This window comes from Arachis ipaensis, chromosome B05 (genome assembly GCF_000816755.2).
Source record: "Arachis ipaensis cultivar K30076 chromosome B05, Araip1.1, whole genome shotgun sequence".
Classification (NCBI taxonomy): domain Eukaryota; kingdom Viridiplantae; phylum Streptophyta; class Magnoliopsida; order Fabales; family Fabaceae; genus Arachis; species Arachis ipaensis.
The window spans coordinates 63,710,788-63,732,378 of record NC_029789.2 but is presented as its reverse complement, the minus strand read 5'-3'; the positions used below and the strand labels follow the sequence as shown (position 1 = coordinate 63,732,378).

Here is a 21,591-nt window from a genome sequence, read left to right as displayed (position 1 = left end):
TTTATTTTTAGTTTTCCCTATTCAATAACTCTTCTCTTTATCAGTACATTTTGCGCATCTGCATTTACATATTTAAAAAAAATAAAATAAAATAAAAAAAATTTTACGCGACGTGACCGCCTCATTGACGCGTCCGCGTCGCAGGAGATGGGAGGAAATAATAAAACGAACAGAGAGTCCCACAAGAGCGTGGCTGGAGGCGTGCCAGTGGCACAAATCGCCCCATGCGACCGCGTCCGCGTCAAATGGGAACATTGGCCTCCCACGCGACCACGTCACTCACGCAGCCGCGTGCCCTGGAATTTGACGTAAAAAGGGTGCACGACCGAAAGTTGTGCTAGAGTGGTGGTGGATTGGTGCTGAACGCACAATTCTTCCCACGCAGCCGCGTGACCGACGCGACCATGTCATATCCTTCTCATGGCCACACACGCGATCTCATGCCCCACGCGATCGCGTCACCCCAGATTTGGCAATAAATAAAATTTCAAACAGAGAGTTGTGCAAGCGCGAGGCTGCCCTCGTGCCAGTAGCATAAAATGGGTCACGCGACTGCGTGACCGACGCGATCGCGTCAATTATTAAAAGCGCAATTTGCACGACCGCGTGCCCCACGCGGCCGCGTCGCTTGCGCCGCACAGCTTCCCTGATTTGCCAATTATCTTATCTTTCTTTTCCCCAAATCCTATTTTCTCTTTTTCCACCCTTATTTCTTCTTTCTCCCTTCTTCCTTCTTTCTCTCTACTCCCTCTCTCTCTCTCACCCCCATTAACAAGGTTTTTTTTCTCCTTCTCCCCTTACTTTTCTATTGTTCTTCTTATTTTTATATGTTATCTTCTTTTCTTTTCTTTTTACTTTCATTACCATATTTTCTTTTTTCTTTCTTTTTCCTTTTTACTTGGTGTTGGAAATTTAATTGAGTCATTATTTCTCATTATATGCTTGTGGATCGTTGTAAAATTGTTTGGCAATTATATATTACCTTTTTAAAGGGTTGCTTTCATGTTCACTTTAATACTTTCTATACCTTATTTACCATGCACACTATGTGTTTGTGAAAAGGCCAATATAGCATTATGCATTTTTCTACGTTATTCTATTCTACTATTAAATGCTTGTTTTTCACAAAACCCCTTTCATATTTTATTCGTTGAAAATAATTGTCAATACAAACGTGATGGTTTGTTACGAGTGATGCTTGACCTATGCTACTCATGCCTTTGCCGGCATGCCAATAAACATCTTGCATCTAATTACCCAAACATGCACTTGCTTTATTCCCTTTGATGAACTTTTCACATGTAGTCATGACCATGTGTTCACTTCATTCATCTTTAATGTGCATTGATTGCCACCCATACCATCATATTCCTTGCTTTACCCCTTGACATTTTGACATACTTCCTCTTTTCTCCCTTTCAGGATGGCCACCAAGAAAGGAAAAGAGAAAGCTACTCCCAAACCACCAGCAAGAAGAGGAACAAAAAGAGCATTAGTAGCAGAGCCCTCTTCAACTGCAGTTAAACCCTCAACAAAAAGAACTAAGAGGATTATAAAGGTTGATAATAAAGAAAAAGCCTTCCCAGCAAAGGACACTATGCGATTTCCCAATCGCTACTGTGAGCAGATGTTCCCCATCCTGGCAGAAAGGAGTTACAACAACGAATACCTTCTTCTCCTTCCAAACCATATTGCTACCTTTGTTGAGCTGCAAATTGCACAAAGACAATGGAGTTTCCTACAGAGACAGCCGAGGCAGGTCAATCTTTCTTGGGTAGTCGAGTTCTACTCCAACTTCCACCTACCAACCATTACAGAAGAGGCCATTCAAAGAGCTCTAGATCTTCTCCCTACTCCAAAAGGATTGGAAGCCTTTCAAGAAGCCGCACTCAAGTGCTAGATGTACCAATTTGACTGGGACGCCGTTCTCAGAGTTATCGCATTACCTGGCAGCCGTTGGATCTACGAATACCATCGTACCCGCCCTAAGGGAGTATCGGCTTCAGCACTTACCTTGGAGGCTCGCGTATGGGCACAGATCATGTCCCATTACGTCTTTCCGAGCACTCACGAGTCTTCCTTCACTGCGGACATGGCCGTTCTACTATGGTGCATCCTTACAGACCAACCTCTGAACCTACCAAGACACATCCGGAATGCCATGGGACACGTACAAATTGCGGGCAACTTACCTTTTCCTGCCTTGGTCTCAGATCTTGTCTCAGCAGCCGGAGTCTCTTACAGAGCTGGGGACACCAAAGCCATGCTTCCACGGGATGATCAGTATGTCCCTAACGGGAAATACATCAGACCTCCACCAGCCGCCACAAGCCATCCTACTGAACTGGTTGAACATATTCCTTCTTCAGCACCACAAGCACCTACTACAGACCAACTGCTCCATCAGATACTCGAAAGGTTGGATCGGCAGGAACACAAAGCTAAGATGAGAGAGCGCCGTAACAAGCGCAGATTCACATACCTCAAGGAGCTGATTATAGGAAAATTCAAGGACTCAGACACCCCGGACTCCATGTCCTTTACCAGCACAGGAAGCCATGATGGCCCAGACTGTGGAGATACTGCTACCAGCCCACCTTTGTTTCTAACAGATGGCATTGAGGACGGTGCAAACCCTTAAGTGTGGGGAGGTCGATCAGTACCTGACTTCCGGAGGTAATTTCTCTTCCCTAAACACCAATAAATTAGGATATTTAGTTAGTTTTTCTTTTGTAGAATAGGATAAATTGCATAGTAATAGATTAGTTGCATGCATGTTCTACTTGATTGAAAAGACAATAAGTTTCTTCTAAGACTCTATTTTTGGAACAAAATTTCACTAATTTTAATTAAAACTTTTATGTTAAATTTGCTTGAAGTTGTATTTGGAACATGATTTTTGAGCTAAATAACACACAACCTATGAGATTTGAGCCTTTATGCATGGTTACACTATTTAACCATAATTATTTTATTCTTGTGTGTTTCCTTCTCTATGATTGTAATCTATATTTTGTTTCATCCTATATGTCCAAGATTGAGGCCATTAATTGTTTAGCTCACTTATCCAAATTAAGCCTACCCTTTCAATTACCTTTGTTAGCCACTTTGAGCCTTTAAATCCCATTTGTTCTATATTTTACCACATTACTAGCCTTAAGTGGAAAAATAATTATATATCCCAAACTGAATCTTTGGTTAGCTTAAGATAGAATTATGTGTGCTAATATAATGGGAAATTATGGAAACAAAAGATAATAAGGGAATATGTCATGATAATATAATGGGAATTTGGACACCTACTCATGTGAAACTATAAGAATTAAAAATCTATGTGCATTGATAAGCTATGTTTATTATTATGTTTATGTTAAAAAAAAACCAAAAATATTCAATAAATAAATAAGGGGACAAAATTACCCCAATGTTAAGTTAAGAATTCAAAAATTAATGCATGTATGATAAAATTAAGATAAAAAATTGATACATGAGTGTGGAATGTGAAAGGGAAATTCTGGGTAGCTAGGTGTGAATTCTAAAGTTATATAGAATATATATATGTTATGTTAAAACTTGGGTTAATTAAAGATTCAGTTTATAAGCTTACTTAGCCATATATGTATCCTTACCATTACCTTAGCCCCATTACAACTTTGAAAAGACCTCATGATGTTTGCATTGGTATATTAAATGTTGTTGATTGGTTAGGAGAAGAACAAAAAATTAGAGAGCACGATTAGAGAAGGATAGAGTGATTGCCCTATACACTAGAGAGATTAGAGCGTACATACATCATCAGTGAGGGTTCAATGCTTAAAATTCTATGTTTCCTGCTTTTATGAGCTACCTTCTTGCATTTTTATCTGTTCTTACTGTATAAGAATTGAATTTGTGGAATTCGATTTGTAATCCTTTTGAAGAGCTTATTTACTATTGATCAAGTGGACAAGAATCATATAGTTGCATTCACATATATAGGCTGCATGGCATTGCATGAGTTTTACATGTTCCTACTCATTTATTTTATCTCCTTTAACTAAGCATGAGGACATGCTAATGTTTAAGTGTGGGGAGGTTGATAAACCATTATTTTATGATTTATAACGTGTTTAATTGTGTGGTTTTATCATGATCTTTACCCACTTATTCATATGATTAGCATGCATTTATACTTCCTTCCTAAAATTATTACATGATTGAAAACTTGCTTCCTAGAGACTTTTAATTATGTATTTTAATTCTCCTTTATTCCATTTGATGCCGTGATCTATGTGTTAAGTGTTTCAGGCTTTATAGGGCATGAATGAGTTGGAGATTGGAAAGGAAGCTTGCAAAATTGGAAGGAACACAGGAAATTAAGGAGATGACCAGCGAAAAGTGACGCGGCCGCATGGCTCACGTGACCGCGCGAAAGAGAGGAAATCGCAGCGACGCGGCCGCATGGCTCACGCAACCGTGCGGATTGGAATAGCACAAGTGACGCGGAGGCGTGGACGACGCGCCCGCGTGGCAAGCAAAACGCCGAATGACGCGTCCGCATGAATGACGCGATCGCGTGACGTGCGCGATCTGCATAATCTGCAGAATTTGCTGGGGCGATTTTGGGCCCTGTTTTGACCCAGTTTTTGGCCCAGAAAAGCATACTAGAGCCAGAGAACATGCAAAAACTAAGAACAACATTCATTCTACACAATTTTTAGTTTTTAGATCTAGTATCACTCCTCCTCTAGGTTTTCTCTCTACACATTCATTTATTGTTGGAATGCTCTCTAGTCACTGACACTAATCCTTTTCAATTGAGCGGATTGGAACTTGTGAATAGAAACAGTATTCCAACTTGTTTGACTTTTCCTTACCTAGTAAGGGATAACTAAACAGAACAACCTTCAATTATCAATTAATCTTGAGAGTACTTCAACAAGAATAGGACTTCCAACTAATCTACTCCCAGTCAAGGCTTTTATTTAACTTACTTAATTTCTCCAATTTAATTTCCTGTTTATTCAATTCAAACCCTTTTTGAAAACATCTGATTAATAAAATAGCACACCTTTTTGCAACTCGTTGGGAGACGACCTGGGATTCATACTCCCAGTATTTTAATTTTGATTTTTGTGACAACCCTTCTAATTGATAAGCGGATTTCTGGTTGGTTAAGAACTATACTTGCAACGCATATCTCATAACAATTCTTAATTCGCCAATTTCCGCCACGTCAATGTGTCAAACACTTAGTCCTATCCCTAATCATTTTTGCATCCATTCAAGGTCAAGTCTCAATTCATATAAGGACTATTCACATTGATTTGCCTGGGACAAGCAAAGCTTAAGTTTGGTGTTGTGATGACTTGCATCATATACCCTTTTTTCTTGTCAAAAAACGACCATAAAAGAGCATAATCTAATTTAATCATTGCAACTTATGAGTTAATTGATGAATATTATGGTACATTGCTTTGAAATGGGGTTGTGCTGAATTTCAGGTGAAAAAGAGCAACAAAAAGGGAAGAAAAACAACAAAACAAGCTGGGCATGTAAAACTGGCGTGTCACTTGGAACAAACGCCACAAAATTGTATAGGTGTGGCACGCCAGAAACATGGGTGTGGCACGCCAGTGTAGTTTTCCAGAGAGCAATAATGAAGGCCACTAAAGGGGCATGGCACGCCTAGCCCATCACATACTATGGGAGTGCCACTTGAGCCATGGGGCGTGGCACGCCAGTTCCTCACTCCAGAAGGGATCATCACCTGGGCGTGCCACTTGGTATCGAAGGCGTGGCACGCCAGCTTCAAAAGTCACTTGGGCGTGCCACTTGAAGAGCCAGGCGTGGCACGCCAAGCTTAAAAGAGCCACACTAAAGGGGCGTGCCACTTGGGCATCAAGGCGTGGCACGCTAGTACAACTTTCCAGAGAAGAGGACAAAGGCCCAAGCACTAGGCATGCCACCTGGTATCGAAGGCGTGGCACGCCAGCTCTCATCCTCACCTGGGCGTGCCACTTGAGCATCCAGGCGTGGCACGCCAACACTTAAGGAAGCCAAAGCAAAGTTGGGCGTGCCACTTGGTATCGAAGGTGTGGCACACCAGCTCTAGAATTTCACTTGGGCATGCTACTTGAAGGACCAGGCGTGGCACGCCAGTCACTGGACCAAAGCAAAATGCTATGCGTGGCACGCCAGTTATATTTTCCAGAGAGGGAGATAGGAGGCCAACCATATGGGCGTGCCACTTGGTATCGAAGGCATGGCACGCCAGCTACCATTTCTCACTTAGGCGTGCCACTTGAGTCTCAGGCGTGGCACGCCAGCATCACCAATCAACAAGAAGAAGACCTGGGCGTGCCACTTGAGTTCTGGGTGTGGCACGCCAACGAAGGAACCAAAGCACACAAATGGGCGTGGCATGCTAGACCCTAGGCGTGCCACGCTAGTTCAACTTTCCAGAAACAAGAAGAAGAAGGAGAAGGTCTGGGCATGCCACTTGAGGTCAAAGGCGTGGCACGCCAGGCTACACAAGTGCTTAAAGAACCCTGGGCGTGCCACTTAGGCTCGAAGGCATGGCACGCCAGGGATGCCAATGAAGGAGGGCGTGCCACTTGAAGAGCTGGGCGTGGCATGCCAAGCCAGATTTAGAGCTGGGCGTGGCACGGCACTGAAGCGCCAGTCACACGCCAGCTGGAAGGTCATGTTTATTGAGTTTTTTTTCCCTCCAAATTGTATTTTTCTTTTCACTTTTGTATTTTCTTTATTCTAGTGCTAGGAGTAGTATAAATAACCCCAAAAAGTATTGAGAAAGGGGTTAGAGAGTTGGGTTGTGGAGTAGAGTTTGTTAAGAGTAGTTAGATTCACTTTTCATATCATCTCTTCTATTTCTGATACTTTTCTCTGAGCTATGAGCAGCTAAATTCCCTCTCATTGAGAGAGGGAGCTCTGTTGTACTTGATGAATTAATGATACTTAATTTCTTATTCTCTTCATCTTCTCTTTGATTTGCTAGAAAGAATTTCATTTTAATGCTAGTGTTCAATTATCTTGGAAAAGAGATTGAATGCAAAATGGGTTTCATGGGAACCTTGGAAAAGGAAACATGAAACCAAGCTAGAAATCCCTTCTCACACTTGAGTAGGATCTGGGTTTTGGTGTTTGGATATGGTGACATATAATCCTCCCTCTACTTGGACCTATGATGATGTGTGGTATAATCAGGGACCAAGCATATCTCTCTTCATGAGCAATTAGACTAAGGAATTGGCTATTAATCAAGATCTGAGAGATTGAGTCACCAAGGGATTAGGGCTCAATCAATCATGATTGCCAAGAGGTCAATGAGTTGCATGATTGAAGATGATATGAACTGGATTTGATCAAAAGAGACAAGACCTCCTGATCTCAATAAATTCCCCTAATCTTATCTTCCACATTCTTTATAGCTTTCTTTATATTCTGCAAATCCCCATTCCCATTTACAATTAAGTCATTTATGTTTCTGCACTTTACATTATTGCCATTTCTTTTTCTGCACTTTACTGCTTTTATTTACCTTTGATCCATTTATGTTTCTGCCCATTTATAATTCTGTAATCACAATCTATTCTGTTTAGCTTGACTAATTCACCAATTGATTAAAATTGCTCAAATTTACCAATCTCTATGGATACAATCCCACTCCACTGTGGGTTATTACTTGACGATAATTTTGGTGCGCTTGCCAAAAGAACGAATTCATCATTTTTTATACGGGGAGTGAATTCCAGTCATCACACAGCATGCCACTTCTCAGGCATGCCCTCTCACATACCCAGATTGCATTTTTTGGCAGCTCAAAGGTGTGTAGGTTTACACACGCCATAGTGCACGCCGGATTTGCAACTCTGAAAGTATAGTAATTTTCACCCTCAGCTTCAACATCCACTATAAAGTGGTACATATGGTTGGAAAGTTCTAGATGTGTACATTATAACGCCACTAAAAACGCATCATTTGGACCACTATATCTCAAGTTATGTTCCTTTGAAGGTGAAAAGGTCGGGCTGCATGTGACATGCTGATGCTATTCTCATCTTGCAATTTTGGGGTTACTTGTAACCTCAAACCCAGTGTTCACTATTATATATGGTTGTAAACATCTGGAAGTCTACTTTTCAATGGTACTAAAATTACTTCATTTGGAGCTTTATATTTCAAGTTATCATTGTTAGAGTGAGAAAAGGTTAATTTGTCTAGCAAAGTGTGGCCCAGCGTGCCACTTCCCTTGCACTCCATAGTGCACGTCCAAGCAGACACACACCCGCCATTCCACACGCTTTAGGGGCCACGCTATGAAAAGCGTGACCTAAGACTCCAAAGCGTATCCTAAGTTTCAAAGCGTGCCCAAAACTTCCTCTTTTCTTCTTTTGAGCTTGTTTTGTGCTTTTTGCTTCTTTTTCTCTTATTTTCTACAAAATTTATCAAATCAAAGGGATTAAAGTAATTTTTAACTTAAGCACAAAAAATACTCCATAATTAAGCATTATGAATAGATTTCTTATATGAAAAAGCATAGAAAACGCCACCTGATGCGCACACATCAACGACACCAAAAACTTGATGCAAAATTTGACAAAATCACAACTCGGCAAGTACACTGAATCATATCAAGTAATACCATGGTAAGTGGGTTATCGTTTCCCGAGGATTAATAGACTAAGAAATAATGATTAATTGACTATTCTAATTAGACAAAACATGAAACAGAATAATGAATGAAGAATTAAAGCAAACGTGTAAACAGAGAGTAATAAAAATAGCAAATAGTGAATGTGAAGACAATGATGGTGAGAATGTTAAGGTTTCATAGATATCACTCTTTAGGCATGCAGGGATCAATCACGAAAAATCATAATAAAATCACAGCTCTTGTTGCTCTTGCATTAGGGGTTGGAATGTAACATCCCGCATTTTTGAAAATCTAAATATAAATAAATTGAGATTTTATCTTATTAAGTTTAAACTTTGTAATTTTAGAAATTACTTTATTAGAAATAATTAAATAGATTCTGAGATAATTTCATTTTAGACCAACTAAGCTTCTTAAGCAATTTTATTATAATTGAATATTTTGCATATTCTTAGTAGTTGAAAAATAAGAAAGGATTGTACATTTTAATTTAAGTAACTCCTATTATGAATAAATTGTGACTTATTTTATTAGTTGAGCTCTTAGAAATTAATTTATTAGGGATGATTAAATTGATTTTTTATAAATACTTTGAGTTTAAGTTAATAAATATTTTTGTGTAATCTTATTACAATTTATCATTTTATATAATTTGGAATTAAGTTCTGATAATAAAAAAAATAAAAAGTTATATCATTTAATTTGACTAATTAGTATTGAGTTTAAACTATATTTTATAAAAATGTGATTAATATGCTTATTTTCTAATTTAAATTAAAAATAATTAATTCAACTTATCCGTATGTTGATAAATAATGTTCTTAGATATTTTTAATAAAGTATGTTTGATTTTAAAATTATTTTATCCTTTAATTTTATCAAAATATCTATTTATATTTATCTTTATTCCTTTATAAAAATCCTAATTTTACCCTAATTCCCCAAATTGGAGCCCTAGTTCTAAATCCCTAATCAGAAACCTAATTTTCCCTTTCCCCAGCCCTGAAGCACGCAGCCCACCCCCTTTCTTCCGAAAACACTAACACAAAAAATAAAAGAAAAAAACGCAGAAATGGAAAGGGAGAACAGAGATCTTGGAATCGGAGAAGAGGGAGCCATACTCTGCGCCGTCCAGCTGCTCGCCATGCCATCGACGTCGTCGGGAAGAGAAGGATGCATGTGAAGGAGGAGCGCAACTTGCTGCGAGAGGCTATGCGCTGTTGCTGTCACTGAAGCCCACCATCGTCGTCGCAGTTGATGAAGCCACTAACGACGCCACTGTTCGTCACTTAAAGGGGATTTCATCACAGCCATTTCTGCCACTACCGACGAGCACAAAGGGAGAGATAGGAGTTCATAGATAATAGAGACGTGTCGAGGAAGATAAGGGCTCGTAACACTGCCGCTGTTGCTGTTGACGGAGGTTGCTGTCGAGCTGCACGCCGCTGCCATCAGAGAAAGCTGCTGCTACTGTGTGTACAGAGAAGAGGAGCGTCGCGAGAATCAAGGGAAGAAGACAATGTCCCGCCGCTGCTTCTGGTTTCTGGAATCAGAGAAAACGCCACTGCCGCTGCTGTTTGTTGGGTTCAAGATCGCTGATGCTGTCCTGGTATTGCTCGGTTACCACAGCCTCCTTCATCCTTGTATCTGAATCTGTATCATTAACAACCTATTTTGATTATTGTTATCTCTGCTTGCTGCTTCATCGTTATAGGAAAAATGCCCAAAAATGTTTTTGTTTCCGTCTAGCCATCATTATCGTGATTATTGATGACATCGCTGCTACAGAGAGTCATTGGCATCATTGTTGCAGTTGCTGCCACAAACTAGGAAATAAAGGGAATTGCTGTGTTAGATCCTGCGATTACGACATCAAGGTAGGGGGTTTAAAACGATTTCAATTTAAGAATGCCTACAAGGTTTATTGAATAACTGCAAATAGATTTAATAGCTGTGAGTAATTGATTGATTATGTGAATATTGAATTGTGGCTGAAATTGTGATTGGAATGGTTGAGATTGTGATTTGGAATTGTTGATTAGTGATATTGATTGATTATGTGGATTGGAAATTGTTTGATGACTAATTGTTGAGAATTTCTGAATTTTAATGGGTTATGTTGGATTTGTTGCCGTTGAGCTGTTATTTGGTATATTGTAATGTTAATAAACTTGGTTGGTGGTTGATTTGGAATTAGTTTTGAGGAGTATTGAAGGGTTGGATTTTGAATACAAAATGGTTTGCTGAAAATCAGGTTCTCTTGAAATTAAACGGCAACTTTGAAAGTGAATCAATGGCTCTATAGTGACTGAAATGATGAGAATTTAAATGTTAAATAAATTATATTAAATGTGTGATTGTTGAGATTCAATTGATTTTTCAAAGTTAAATCGTGGATCTGATTTTCTGCACTATTTTAAATGAAATTAGAAACGTTGAAAATCTATAACTAATTCTATGATGATCGGATTTGTGTGGGACTATGTCTGGATTTAGCTTGGGAATATAGAGAGTTGGACTGATAAATTTGAGACTTTTTCATTAAGTTTATAATTTATGGTAAATTTTTGAATTATAGATGTAAAATCTGGTTTTTCTGCAGAACGTTTAACACAGCAGCAACTTGTTTCTTCTATTGGAAAATTTTCAGTTTGAATTTTGAAATGGAACTAATTTTAAATAAAACTTTATTCCTATTATTTTAATGGCGTAAAATTTCAGAACAATTGGACTTGTAGTTTTAAAGATATAAATTTTTGAAAGATGATGCATTATGCAGAAAAAGCCAGATTCTGTTTTCTTAAATTAGTAACTTTGAGAGTTTATAACTTTTGATCCTGGATAGATATTGAGATGCAACTAATTGGAGATAAAAATTAAGTATTTTGAGCATATGTGATTTAAATTTCATGGTTTTCCATGTTTTAATAAGTGAGTTATGGGACTTGGAAGAGGTTGTGTTCAATGATTTGTAAAACAGAATTCTGCAGAGAATTACCTAACTTCGAAGCTACGTTACTTCTTTATTAAAAATGGTATGACCCTAGAACCAATTTAGAAAGAAATTTGGATAAGTTATGTTTAACCACATTAATTTTGAAGGTGGTTGGATTTAATTTGGATTTTATATGAAATTTCAAATGTTGTACGTTGCTGCTGTCTTCTGGTTTTAAGGCACTACAGAGCAGTCACGGTTTTGCTTATATTCCTGAAACTAGAGTCAGCAAAAAATTGTGATTTTTGGTTTAATAGAAATCTTAATCCGAGACGGTCGCATGGATATAAGGTTTGCATAATTCCGGATTTGTTTGATATTTTAAAAATAAAATTGAAATTAGATTGCCGATGTCGTTTTGGTGATTACTTGGATATGGAATTTAAGAAAATAGATATTCTATACTATTATCAAATAGGCTGTCTCAATAGAGCTGCTAATAATTATATGCGCATTTATTTGAACTGAAAATCGTATTCGGGAAATCGTGAACTCGTGACCGGATAAATGTCGGGAATGTAGGTGCTAACCGACACATGAGCTCATGGCCTGCACTAGGACTAGACATTCATCATATGCATCTATGTGACATTTTTTGGGTGTGTATATTGTAATTGGTTTGCCTAAATGAATAATTCTGTTTAATTGCTAATTGCTATACTTGATGTAATTGCTCTTGATTGTGTTTGAACCTCATTACCTGTGTTTGTAACTGATTGTTTGGATTGTGGTGATTGGATATTGATTGAGTTGTTTGGGCCTGAGGCCGTGACTGGTACGTTTGAGGTCTAGTTCTGTATAAAGTATCTGACTGGTTCAGCATAGACTTAATGAACCTATGCTTGGAGTAGGATGATCATTTATACTGCGTAGGTAACTTCTTTTATGTTATGGTCTAGTAAAGTATGAAAAATCAAACTGGTTCAGCATAGACTTAATGAACCTATGCTTGGAACAGGTTGGTCATTCATACAGTTTAGGAAACTTTTAAGAGTTTTATAAAGAAAATATGGGTCTAGGATTTTAAATAATTAACTAATGCTTTTAAAGGAGGTTAATTTTCTTTTAGATGTCTCTGAATGAAATTAACTATTTGCGCTTTATTCTTTACTTTCACGGCATTCTCGACCTCTACTGAGAACATGTGGTTTAGTTCTCACCCCCAAATTTTCCACCCTTTCAGTGACAAGTTTGAAGATGCAATTTGAAGCTGCGAGCGATCAATAGGCTTTGTTTATGGTTTTAATTGCTTTCATAGAGTCCCCTCGCTATTGTCCCTTGAGATTTATTTTACATAGAGGGGTAGGTTTAGTATATTGTATTTGAGTTTTATTTGGTTTCTTTTGTATAAGAATTATTATCAATAATATTTATGTGATTATTATTATTTGTGAATGTTTTAATTATGACTTTAATGAATAAAAAACAAAATTTTCTGGAATTTTCTTAAAACTGAAACATGAACTCGATACAAAGGCTCGATAATTAAGTAGTTAATACTAGAGAAGATTACGTAATGTTCTTTCTAGTGGAAATACCCTAACTTAAGCAAGGTATTTTGCTGGACGGGATGTTACAATATGATATCAGAGCAGTCTTTCCTGTAGAGCCTTGGGAATGGACTGACTATGCTTCATTGCATACTCTGAGTGTTTGTCATGCCTTAAGACTTGTCTTGGTGACGAGAGTTTTTGTTTTATATGCATGACTGTCTGATGATTAACGCTATTAGTTTACCTTTGCATACCTCATGGTATCGAGTTTGGCCAACTTAATACTAATTATTTATGTATATGGAACACTAATGGGTTATCATAGACAAAATAGAAATGATAGGTTAATGCGAATTACGAGGTTTTAGGGATGTTAGAAACTAAATTCTAGAGATTAGTTCCGTTTCGACGTATGCTCTTTATTCGTGCTTGGTGTTATCTCTTTCTCTACTAATTGTATTGGAATTTCTAGTTTCTGATCTCTTTCTTGCTAATCTTGTATTATCATTCGTGCATGTCCTTGCTTGACACTCTATCTGGTTGTTGCTTGAATCTTCTGAAACATTTATCCTTACCTTACAAACTCTATGCTCCTTGTCCTGAACTTGGATTCATTTCAGTGTAACATACCATTTCTTGTAATTTCCTTCTTGAGTACTTGTTTCAGATTCCCTTCGAAAAAAAATTCAATTTAAATCTTTTCTTACTTGACTGTATCCATAACCCTTACTTAAATTTTGATGGGATTATTTTTAATTCAGCCTAGACTTTCTTACATAAACTCTGAAGCTTCTTTATGTAGTTTAATCTCGTTTATCTGTGATATACCACTTATCTTTTATTGATTTATAGAAAACTTTATTTCAGAATTTATTCTTTAAATAGAAGCTGATTTTCTGCCAACTTTACTATAACTCCATAGCTATGTACTTAAGTATCCTCCAAGATTTTTTTTAAAGAAAATATTTTGCCCTTAACATCAAACAAGCTTTAATTTACAAACCATGCATGATTTGTTTTGATTTAAAAATTAAATTGATATAACATATTATTTATACTAAGTTTAGTACTTTTGAAAAATGTTAGATTTATATATATTCTTTTGAAAAAGATAAACTAATTTCCTCTATTTCAAATTGAAGTTGTTCTAAATTGTTGCACTATTTTTTCTAATAATGTTCATATTGAAACTATTCGATCCATAATTTCTTTCTAAGCTTCGAATTAACTCCCTTTATGCTCCATTTCATTGCTTATATATACATCCTTGTTTCTTGACGATCTCACGTATTCCTTCAAATCCTTGCAAAATACCATCTAGTGCAATTGCAAACTTGAGTATTCTTCTAATTTCTCGCATAAACCTTTCGTGCCGTTTGTCTTTCTCTTCTCATGTTTCGTATTTCTTACAGGCAGTAGTTCTTAGGGACACGATTTGTGCGTACGGAAAGTGAATCTGGTCAGTATACGAAGTTATAAGGAGTTGTGGAGTTTTGAGGCGACGAGAGGAAGTGATCATGCTTTGTTAAGAGTTCTGAACAAACATTGTGCCTATTTAATTTTAGATTTTGAAATTTGGTTTGCATCAAATTATTTTTATCAACTTTTGCATCACCTAATTTATTTTCTTCTATGTTTATGTGATATGATTTTCTTGGAATCTTTAAAATATTCAAATGGGGATGTGCATATAAATCTTTTCTTCATCTTATATCAATTTTCGAGGGCGAAAATTTTTGTAAGTTGGATAGAATGTAACATCCCGCATTTTTGAAAATCTAAATATAAATAAATTGAGATTTTATCTTATTAAGTTTAAACTTTGTAATTTTAGAAATTACTTTATTAGAAATAATTAAATAGATTCGGAGATAATTTCATTTTAGACCAACTAAACTTCTTAAGCAATTTTATTATAATTGAATATTTTGCATATTCTTAGTAGTTGAAAAATAAGAAACGATTGTACATTTTAATTTAAGTAACTCCTGTTATGAATAAATTGTGACTTATTTTATTAGTTGAGCTCTTAGAGATTAATTTATTAGGGATGATTAAATTGATTTTTTATAAATACTTTGAGTTTAAGTTAATAAATATTTTTGTGTAATCTTATTACAATTGATCATTTTATATAATTTGGAATTAAGTTCTGATAATAAAAAAATAATAAAAAGTTATATCATTTAGTTTGACTAATTAGTATTGAGTTTAAACTATATTTTATAAAAATGTGATTAATATGCTTATTTTATAATTTAAATTAGAAATAATTAATTCAACTTACCAATATGTTGATAAATAATGTTCTTAGATATTTTTAATAAAGTATGTTTGATTTTAAAATTATTTTATCCTTTAATTTTATCAAAATATCTATTCATATTTATCTTTATTCCTTTATAAAAATCCTAATTTTATCCTAATTCCCCAAATTGGAGCCCTAGTTCTAAATCCCTAATCAGAAACCTAATTTCCCCTTTCCCCAGCCCTGAAGCATGCAGCCCACCCCCTTTCTTCCTAAAACACTAACACAAAAAACAAAAGAAAGAAACGCAGAAATGGAAAGGGAGAACAGAGAGCTTGGAATCGGATAAGAGGGAGCCATACTCTGCGCCGTCCAGCTGCTCGCCACGCCGTCGACGTCGTCGGGAAGAGAAGGATGCATGTGAAGGAGGAGCACGACTTGCTGCGAGAGGCCATGCGCTGTTGCTGTCACTGAAGCCCGCCATCGTCATCGCAGTTGATGAAGCCACTAACGACGCCACTGTTCGTCGCTTGAAGGGGATTTCATCACCGCCATTTCTGCCACTACCGACGAGCACGAAAGGAGAGATAGGAGTTCATAGAGAACAGAGACGTGACGAGGAAGATAAGGGCTCGTAACACTGCCGCTGTTGCTGGAGACGGAGGTTGCTGTCGAACTGCATGCCACTGCCATCAGAGGAAGCTGCTGCTACTGTGTGTACAGAGAAGAGGAGCGTCGCGAGAATCAAGGGAAGAAGACGCTGTCCCGCCGCTGCTTCTGGTTTCTGGAATCGGAGAAAACACCACTGCCGCTGCTGTTTGTTGGGTTCAAGATCGCTGATGCTGTCCTGGTATTGCTCGGTTACCACAGCCTCCTTCATCCTTGTATCTGAATCTGTATCATTAACAACCTATTTTGATTATTGTTATCTCTGCTTACTGCTTCATCGTTATAGGAAAAATGCCCAAAAATATTTTTGTTTCCGTCTAGCCATCATTATCGCGATTATTGATGACATCGCTGCTACAGAGAGTCATTGGCATCACTGTTGCGGTTGCTGCCATGAACTAGGAAATAAAGGGAATTGCTATGTTAGATCCTGCGATTACGATATCGAGGTAGGGGGTTTAAAACGATTTCAATTTAAGAATGCCTACAAGGTTTATTGAATAATTGCAAATAGATTTAATAGCTGTGAGTAATTGATTGATTATGTGAATATTGAATTGTGGCTGAAATTGTGATTGGAATGGTTGAGATTGTGATTTGGAATTGTTGATTAGTGATATTGATTGATTATGTGGATTGGGAATTATTTGATGACTAATTGTTGAGAATTTCTGAATTTTAATAGGTTATGTTGGATTTGTTGCCGTTGAGCTGTTATTTGGTATATTGTAATGTTAATGAACTTGGTTGGTGGTTGATTTGGAATTGGTTTTGAGGGGTATTGAAGGGTTGGATTTTGAATACAAAATGGTTTGCTAAAAATCAGGTTCTCTTGAAATTAAACAGCAACTTTGAAAGTGAATCAGTGGCTCTATAGTGACTGAAATGATGAGAATTTAAATGTTAAATAAATTATATTAAGTGTGATTGTTGAGATTCAATTTTGAAGGTTTCGTATTAACTGGAACATTAGTTATGATTTTTCAAAGTTAAATCGTGGATCTGATTTTCTGCACTATTTTAAATGAAATTAGAAACTTTGAAAATCTATAACTAATTCTATGATGATCGGATTTGTGTGAGACTATATCTGAATTAAGCTTGGGAATATAGAGAGTTGGACTGATGAATTTTAGACTTTTTCATTAAGTTTATAATTTATGATAAATTTTTGAATTATAGATGTCAAATCTGGTTTTTCTGCAGAACTTTATTTCTATTATTTTAATGGCGTAAAATTTCAGAACAATTGGACTTGTAGTTTTAAAGATATGAATTTTTGAAAGATGATGCATTATGCAGAAAAAGCCAGATTCTGTTTTCTTAAATTAGTAACTTTGAGAGTTTATAACTTTTGATCCTGGATAGATATTGAGATGCAACCAATTAGAGGTAAAAATTAAGTATGTTGAGCATATGTGATTTAAATTTTAGGATTTTCCATGTTTTAATAAGTGAGTTATGGGACTTGGAAGAGGTTGTGTCCAAAGATTTGTAAAACAGAATTCTGCAGAGAATTACCTAACTTCGAAGCTACATTACTTCTTCATTAAAATTGGTATGACCCTGGAACTAATTTAGAAAGAAATTTGGATAAGTTATGTTTAACCACATTAATTTTGAAGGTGGTTGGATTTAATTTGAATTTTATATGAAATTTCGAAGGTTGTACGTTGCTGCTGTCTTCTGGTTTTAAGGCACTACAGAGCAGTCACGATTTTGCTTATATTCCCGAAGCTAGAGTCAGCAAAAAATTGTGATTTTTAGTTTAATAAAAAGCTTAATCCGAGACGGTCGCATGGATATAAGGTTTGCATAATTCCTGATTTGTTTGATATTTTAAAAATAAAATTGAAATTAGATTGCCGATGTCGTTTTGGTGATTACTTGGATATGGAATTTAAGAAAATTGTTTTTCTATACTATTATCAAATGTCGTGAACTCGTGACCGGATAAATGTCGGGAATGCAGGTGCTAACCGACACATGAGCTCATGGCCTGCACTAGGACTAGACATTCATCATATGCATCTATGTGACATTGTTTGGGTGTGTATATTGTAATTGGTTTGCCTAAGTGAATAATTCTGTTTAATTTCTAATTGATATACTTGATGTAATTGCTCTTGATTGTGTTTGAACCTCATTACCTGTTTTTGTAACTGATTGTTTGGATTGTGGTGATTGGATATTGATTGAGTTGTTTGGGCCTGAGGCCATGATTGGTACATTTGAGGTCTAGTTCTGTATAAAGTATCTGACTGGTTCAGCATAGACTTAATGAACCTATGCTTGGAGTAGGATGATCATTTATACCGCGTAGGTAACTTCTTTTATATTATGGTCTAGTAAAGTATGAAAAATCAAACTGGTTCAGCATAGACTTAATGAACCTATGCTTGGAACAGGTTGGTCATTCATACAGTTTAGAAAACTTTTAAGAGTTTTATAAAGAAAATATGGGTCTAGGATTTTAAATAATTAACTAATGCTTTTAAAGGAGGTTAATTTTCTTTTAGATGTCTCTGAATGAAATTAACTATTTGCGCTTTATTCTTTACTTTCACGGCATTCTCGACCTCTACTGAGAACATGTGGTTTAGTTCTCACCCCCAAATTTTCCACCCTTTCAGTGACAGGTTTGAAGATGCAATTTGAAGCTGCGAGCGATCAATAGGCTTTCTTTATGGTTTTAATTGCTTTCATAGAGTCCCCTCGCTATTGTCCCTTGAGATTTATTTTACATAGAGGGGTAGGTTTAGTATATTGTATTTGAGTTTTATTTGGTTTCTTTTGTATAAGAATTATTATCAATAATATTTATGTGATTATTATTATTTGTGAATATTTGAATTATGACTTTAATGAATAAAAACAAAATTTTCTGGAATTTTTTTAAAACTGAAACGCGAACTCGATACAAAGCCTCGATAATTAAGTAGTTAATACTAGAGAAGGTTACGTAATGTTCTTTCTAGTGGAAATACCCTGACTTAAGCAAGGTATTTTGCTAGACGGGACGTTATAGGAGAAATTCATCCAATGAAGGTGGTGGTGGGAGAGAGGGTTCACTATTTGAGGGAAAGGTATTGTAGTTTGAAGGTGGTTCAAATTGGTGAAAGTCTTGAGGTGGTGTATAAGGAATTGGTGGTTCTTGGGAGTATTGGTATTGGAATAGTGGTGGCTCTAGGTATGGTTCATATGGTGGATATGGATTAAGGTCATATGGAGGTGAATAGTGGTATGGGGCTTGTGAGTGAGGTTGACAACAATGTTGAGGGCTTGGTTCATAATTATGTACATTATGGGGTAAATTGTAGCCATGAGAGATTGGAGGAGATTGTTGCCATCAAGGTTAACCATAAACATGTGGCTCCTCCCTAATTTCATATCCATTCCCACAATGTGGTTCCTCATTGAAGCTTTCATTCCCTACAACATAATTGTAACCAAACTCATAGCCAAAGTGATGAGAATTCATAGTATAAAGAGAAAATAAAAACAAATACAAATAAGAACTAATAAAAACTAAATCCTAAAGCAAGCAAAAACAAACAAAGAAGCATATTCACAATATCAACATATATACAATAGCCAATAATATAACACCATTGCAATTCCCCGACAACGGTGCCAAAAACTTGATGTGAGAATTATCGTCGGTCTATAAATTTCTTAATAGAAAAGGAACTTCATTGTAAGCATAGTCCAAACTAACTAATAACTCTCAATCAAATTTTAATATTGGTTTTGTCACAAGTACAAACCCCAGTAAAAATAAACCGAAGTATTCAAACCTCGGGTCATCTCACAAGGAATTACAATGAAGTGATCAATTATTGACAAGAAAATATAAAAGTAAGAAAGTAAATAAACAATTGACTAATAAAGGAAAGAAAAGAACTCTTAGCTAAGACTTGGGAGTTGAGATCACCATCCTTATCTATAAACCATATATTGACAATTATGAGGGACCAACCCATTAAGTCTAATTCTATGCTTGAAGTACGTACAATGTCCACCTCAATGCTTGAAGTACATCAAATAGTTTTGATTCAACATCAATCCATAAATCCTAACCTAGCTACTAATTGACTTAGTAGTAGGCTAGCGTCAATGGTTATCAAATTGACTACTAAGGATTCTCAAATCACCAATTCAATGAGACCCAATGACTCAAGGTCACTCAATTTCCTTAGCCTAGGCCAAGAGTGAAGAAAACTACTCTAAAACTAGTGAAAATATTTTAACAAACACCTAGAGTGCAATAAAAGTAAACATCACAAAATGCAAGAATTAATGAAATCTATAACTACCCAATCTAAGAAATACAACTCAATTAAACAATAAGAACAAGAAAACATAAATTGCATTAATGGAAATTAAAATGAATAAGAGTGCATCAACATAAAAATGACATGAAAAGGAAATTAACAACAAGAACTAGAAGAACAAATGTGTAATTACAAGGAATTAAAAAGGTAAACTAAATCAAAATAAGAATTGAAAGCTAAATTTAAGAGAGATTAACCTAACTTTACCCTAATTTCTACCCTAAATCTAAAAAGAGGAGAGAGCCTCTCTGATAAACCACTATTTTATGGTTTATCTTGTGCTCAATTGAGTGGTTTTTATCAAGTCTTTGCACACTTATTCATACTAATTGCATGGTTTTATATTTTCCTTCCTAATTTTGTTCTATAATTAGGAAACTTGCTTCCCCCACTCGATGCCGTGATATGTGTGTTAAGTGATTTCAGGTTTTCCAGGGCAGGAATGGCTTAGAGGATAGAAAGGAAGCATGCAAAAATGGAGGGAATACAAAAAGTTAAAGAAATTGCTAAGCTGTCCAGCCTCACCTCTTCGCACTCAAACTGTCATAACTTGAGCTACAGAGGTCCAAATGATGCGGTTCCAATTGCGTTGGAAAGCTAACATCCAAGGCTTCAAAATGATATATAATTCGATATAGTGGCCATACAGAAAAATGATGCGCACGCGTGAATCACGCGGACGCGTCGTTCTGCAGAAAAACCAGCGACCTGTACGGATCAAAAAACACCCTTAGCGATTTCTGGGTTGTTTCTGGCCCAGTTTTTTACCCAAAAAATACAGATTAGAGGCTATAAAGTGGGGGAATCTATTCATTCAACAACACAACATTCATAATTCACAATTTTTAGGTTTTAGATGTAGTTTTAGAAAGAGAGAAGCTCTCTCCTCTCTCTTAGGATTTAGGATTTAGGATTTCTCTTAATTTTAGGATTGCTTCTTCTCAATTCCAGGTTCAATGTTCCTTTAATTTAATTTCTCTTCTACTTTTATTTACTTTATCACTTAATTTATTTATTTTCCCAATATTGGTTTATGAACTTCCATGTTAGGATTGATTTTCTTAATTAATACTCTTAATTAATACACATTGAGGTATTTCAGATTTATGATTGCTTTCTTTTATTTATGATATAAATAATTTGGATTTTTCCCCTTTTGGCTTTGGTTGAGTAATTGGTGACACTTGAGTTGTCAA

The 21,591-nt window shown here is 36.2% G+C and overlaps 1 protein-coding gene across 7 annotated transcripts; it reads left to right on the top strand.

The window, feature by feature from the left end:
• LOC107643662 lies at positions 9,608–18,743 on the top strand. 7 transcript variants are annotated; one of them, XR_002363013.1, is made up of 5 exons: positions 9,608–10,265; positions 10,371–10,533; positions 14,557–16,242; positions 16,422–16,510; positions 18,695–18,740. XR_002363013.1 is itself a non-coding variant. In XM_021123934.1 (2 exons), exons 1-2 carry the CDS (start codon positions 16,073–16,075, stop codon positions 16,559–16,561), a joined length of 384 nt encoding a protein of 127 aa, XP_020979593.1. In that variant the 5' UTR covers positions 15,476–16,072; the 3' UTR covers positions 16,562–16,605. The 7 variants fall into 7 exon arrangements, 2 of the variants coding, with proteins under 2 accessions (XP_020979593.1, XP_020979592.1); XR_001620980.2 differs by lacking the exon at positions 18,695–18,740 and having other exon boundaries at positions 16,422–16,605; XR_002363014.1 differs by lacking the exons at positions 14,557–16,242; positions 16,422–16,510 and having other exon boundaries at positions 18,695–18,743.

Coding starts and splice junctions, on each gene's coding strand:
- LOC107643662 (XM_021123933.1), top strand. CDS start 16,073: ATGCCACTGCCATCAGAGGAAGCTGCTGCTACTGTGTGTACAGAGAAG.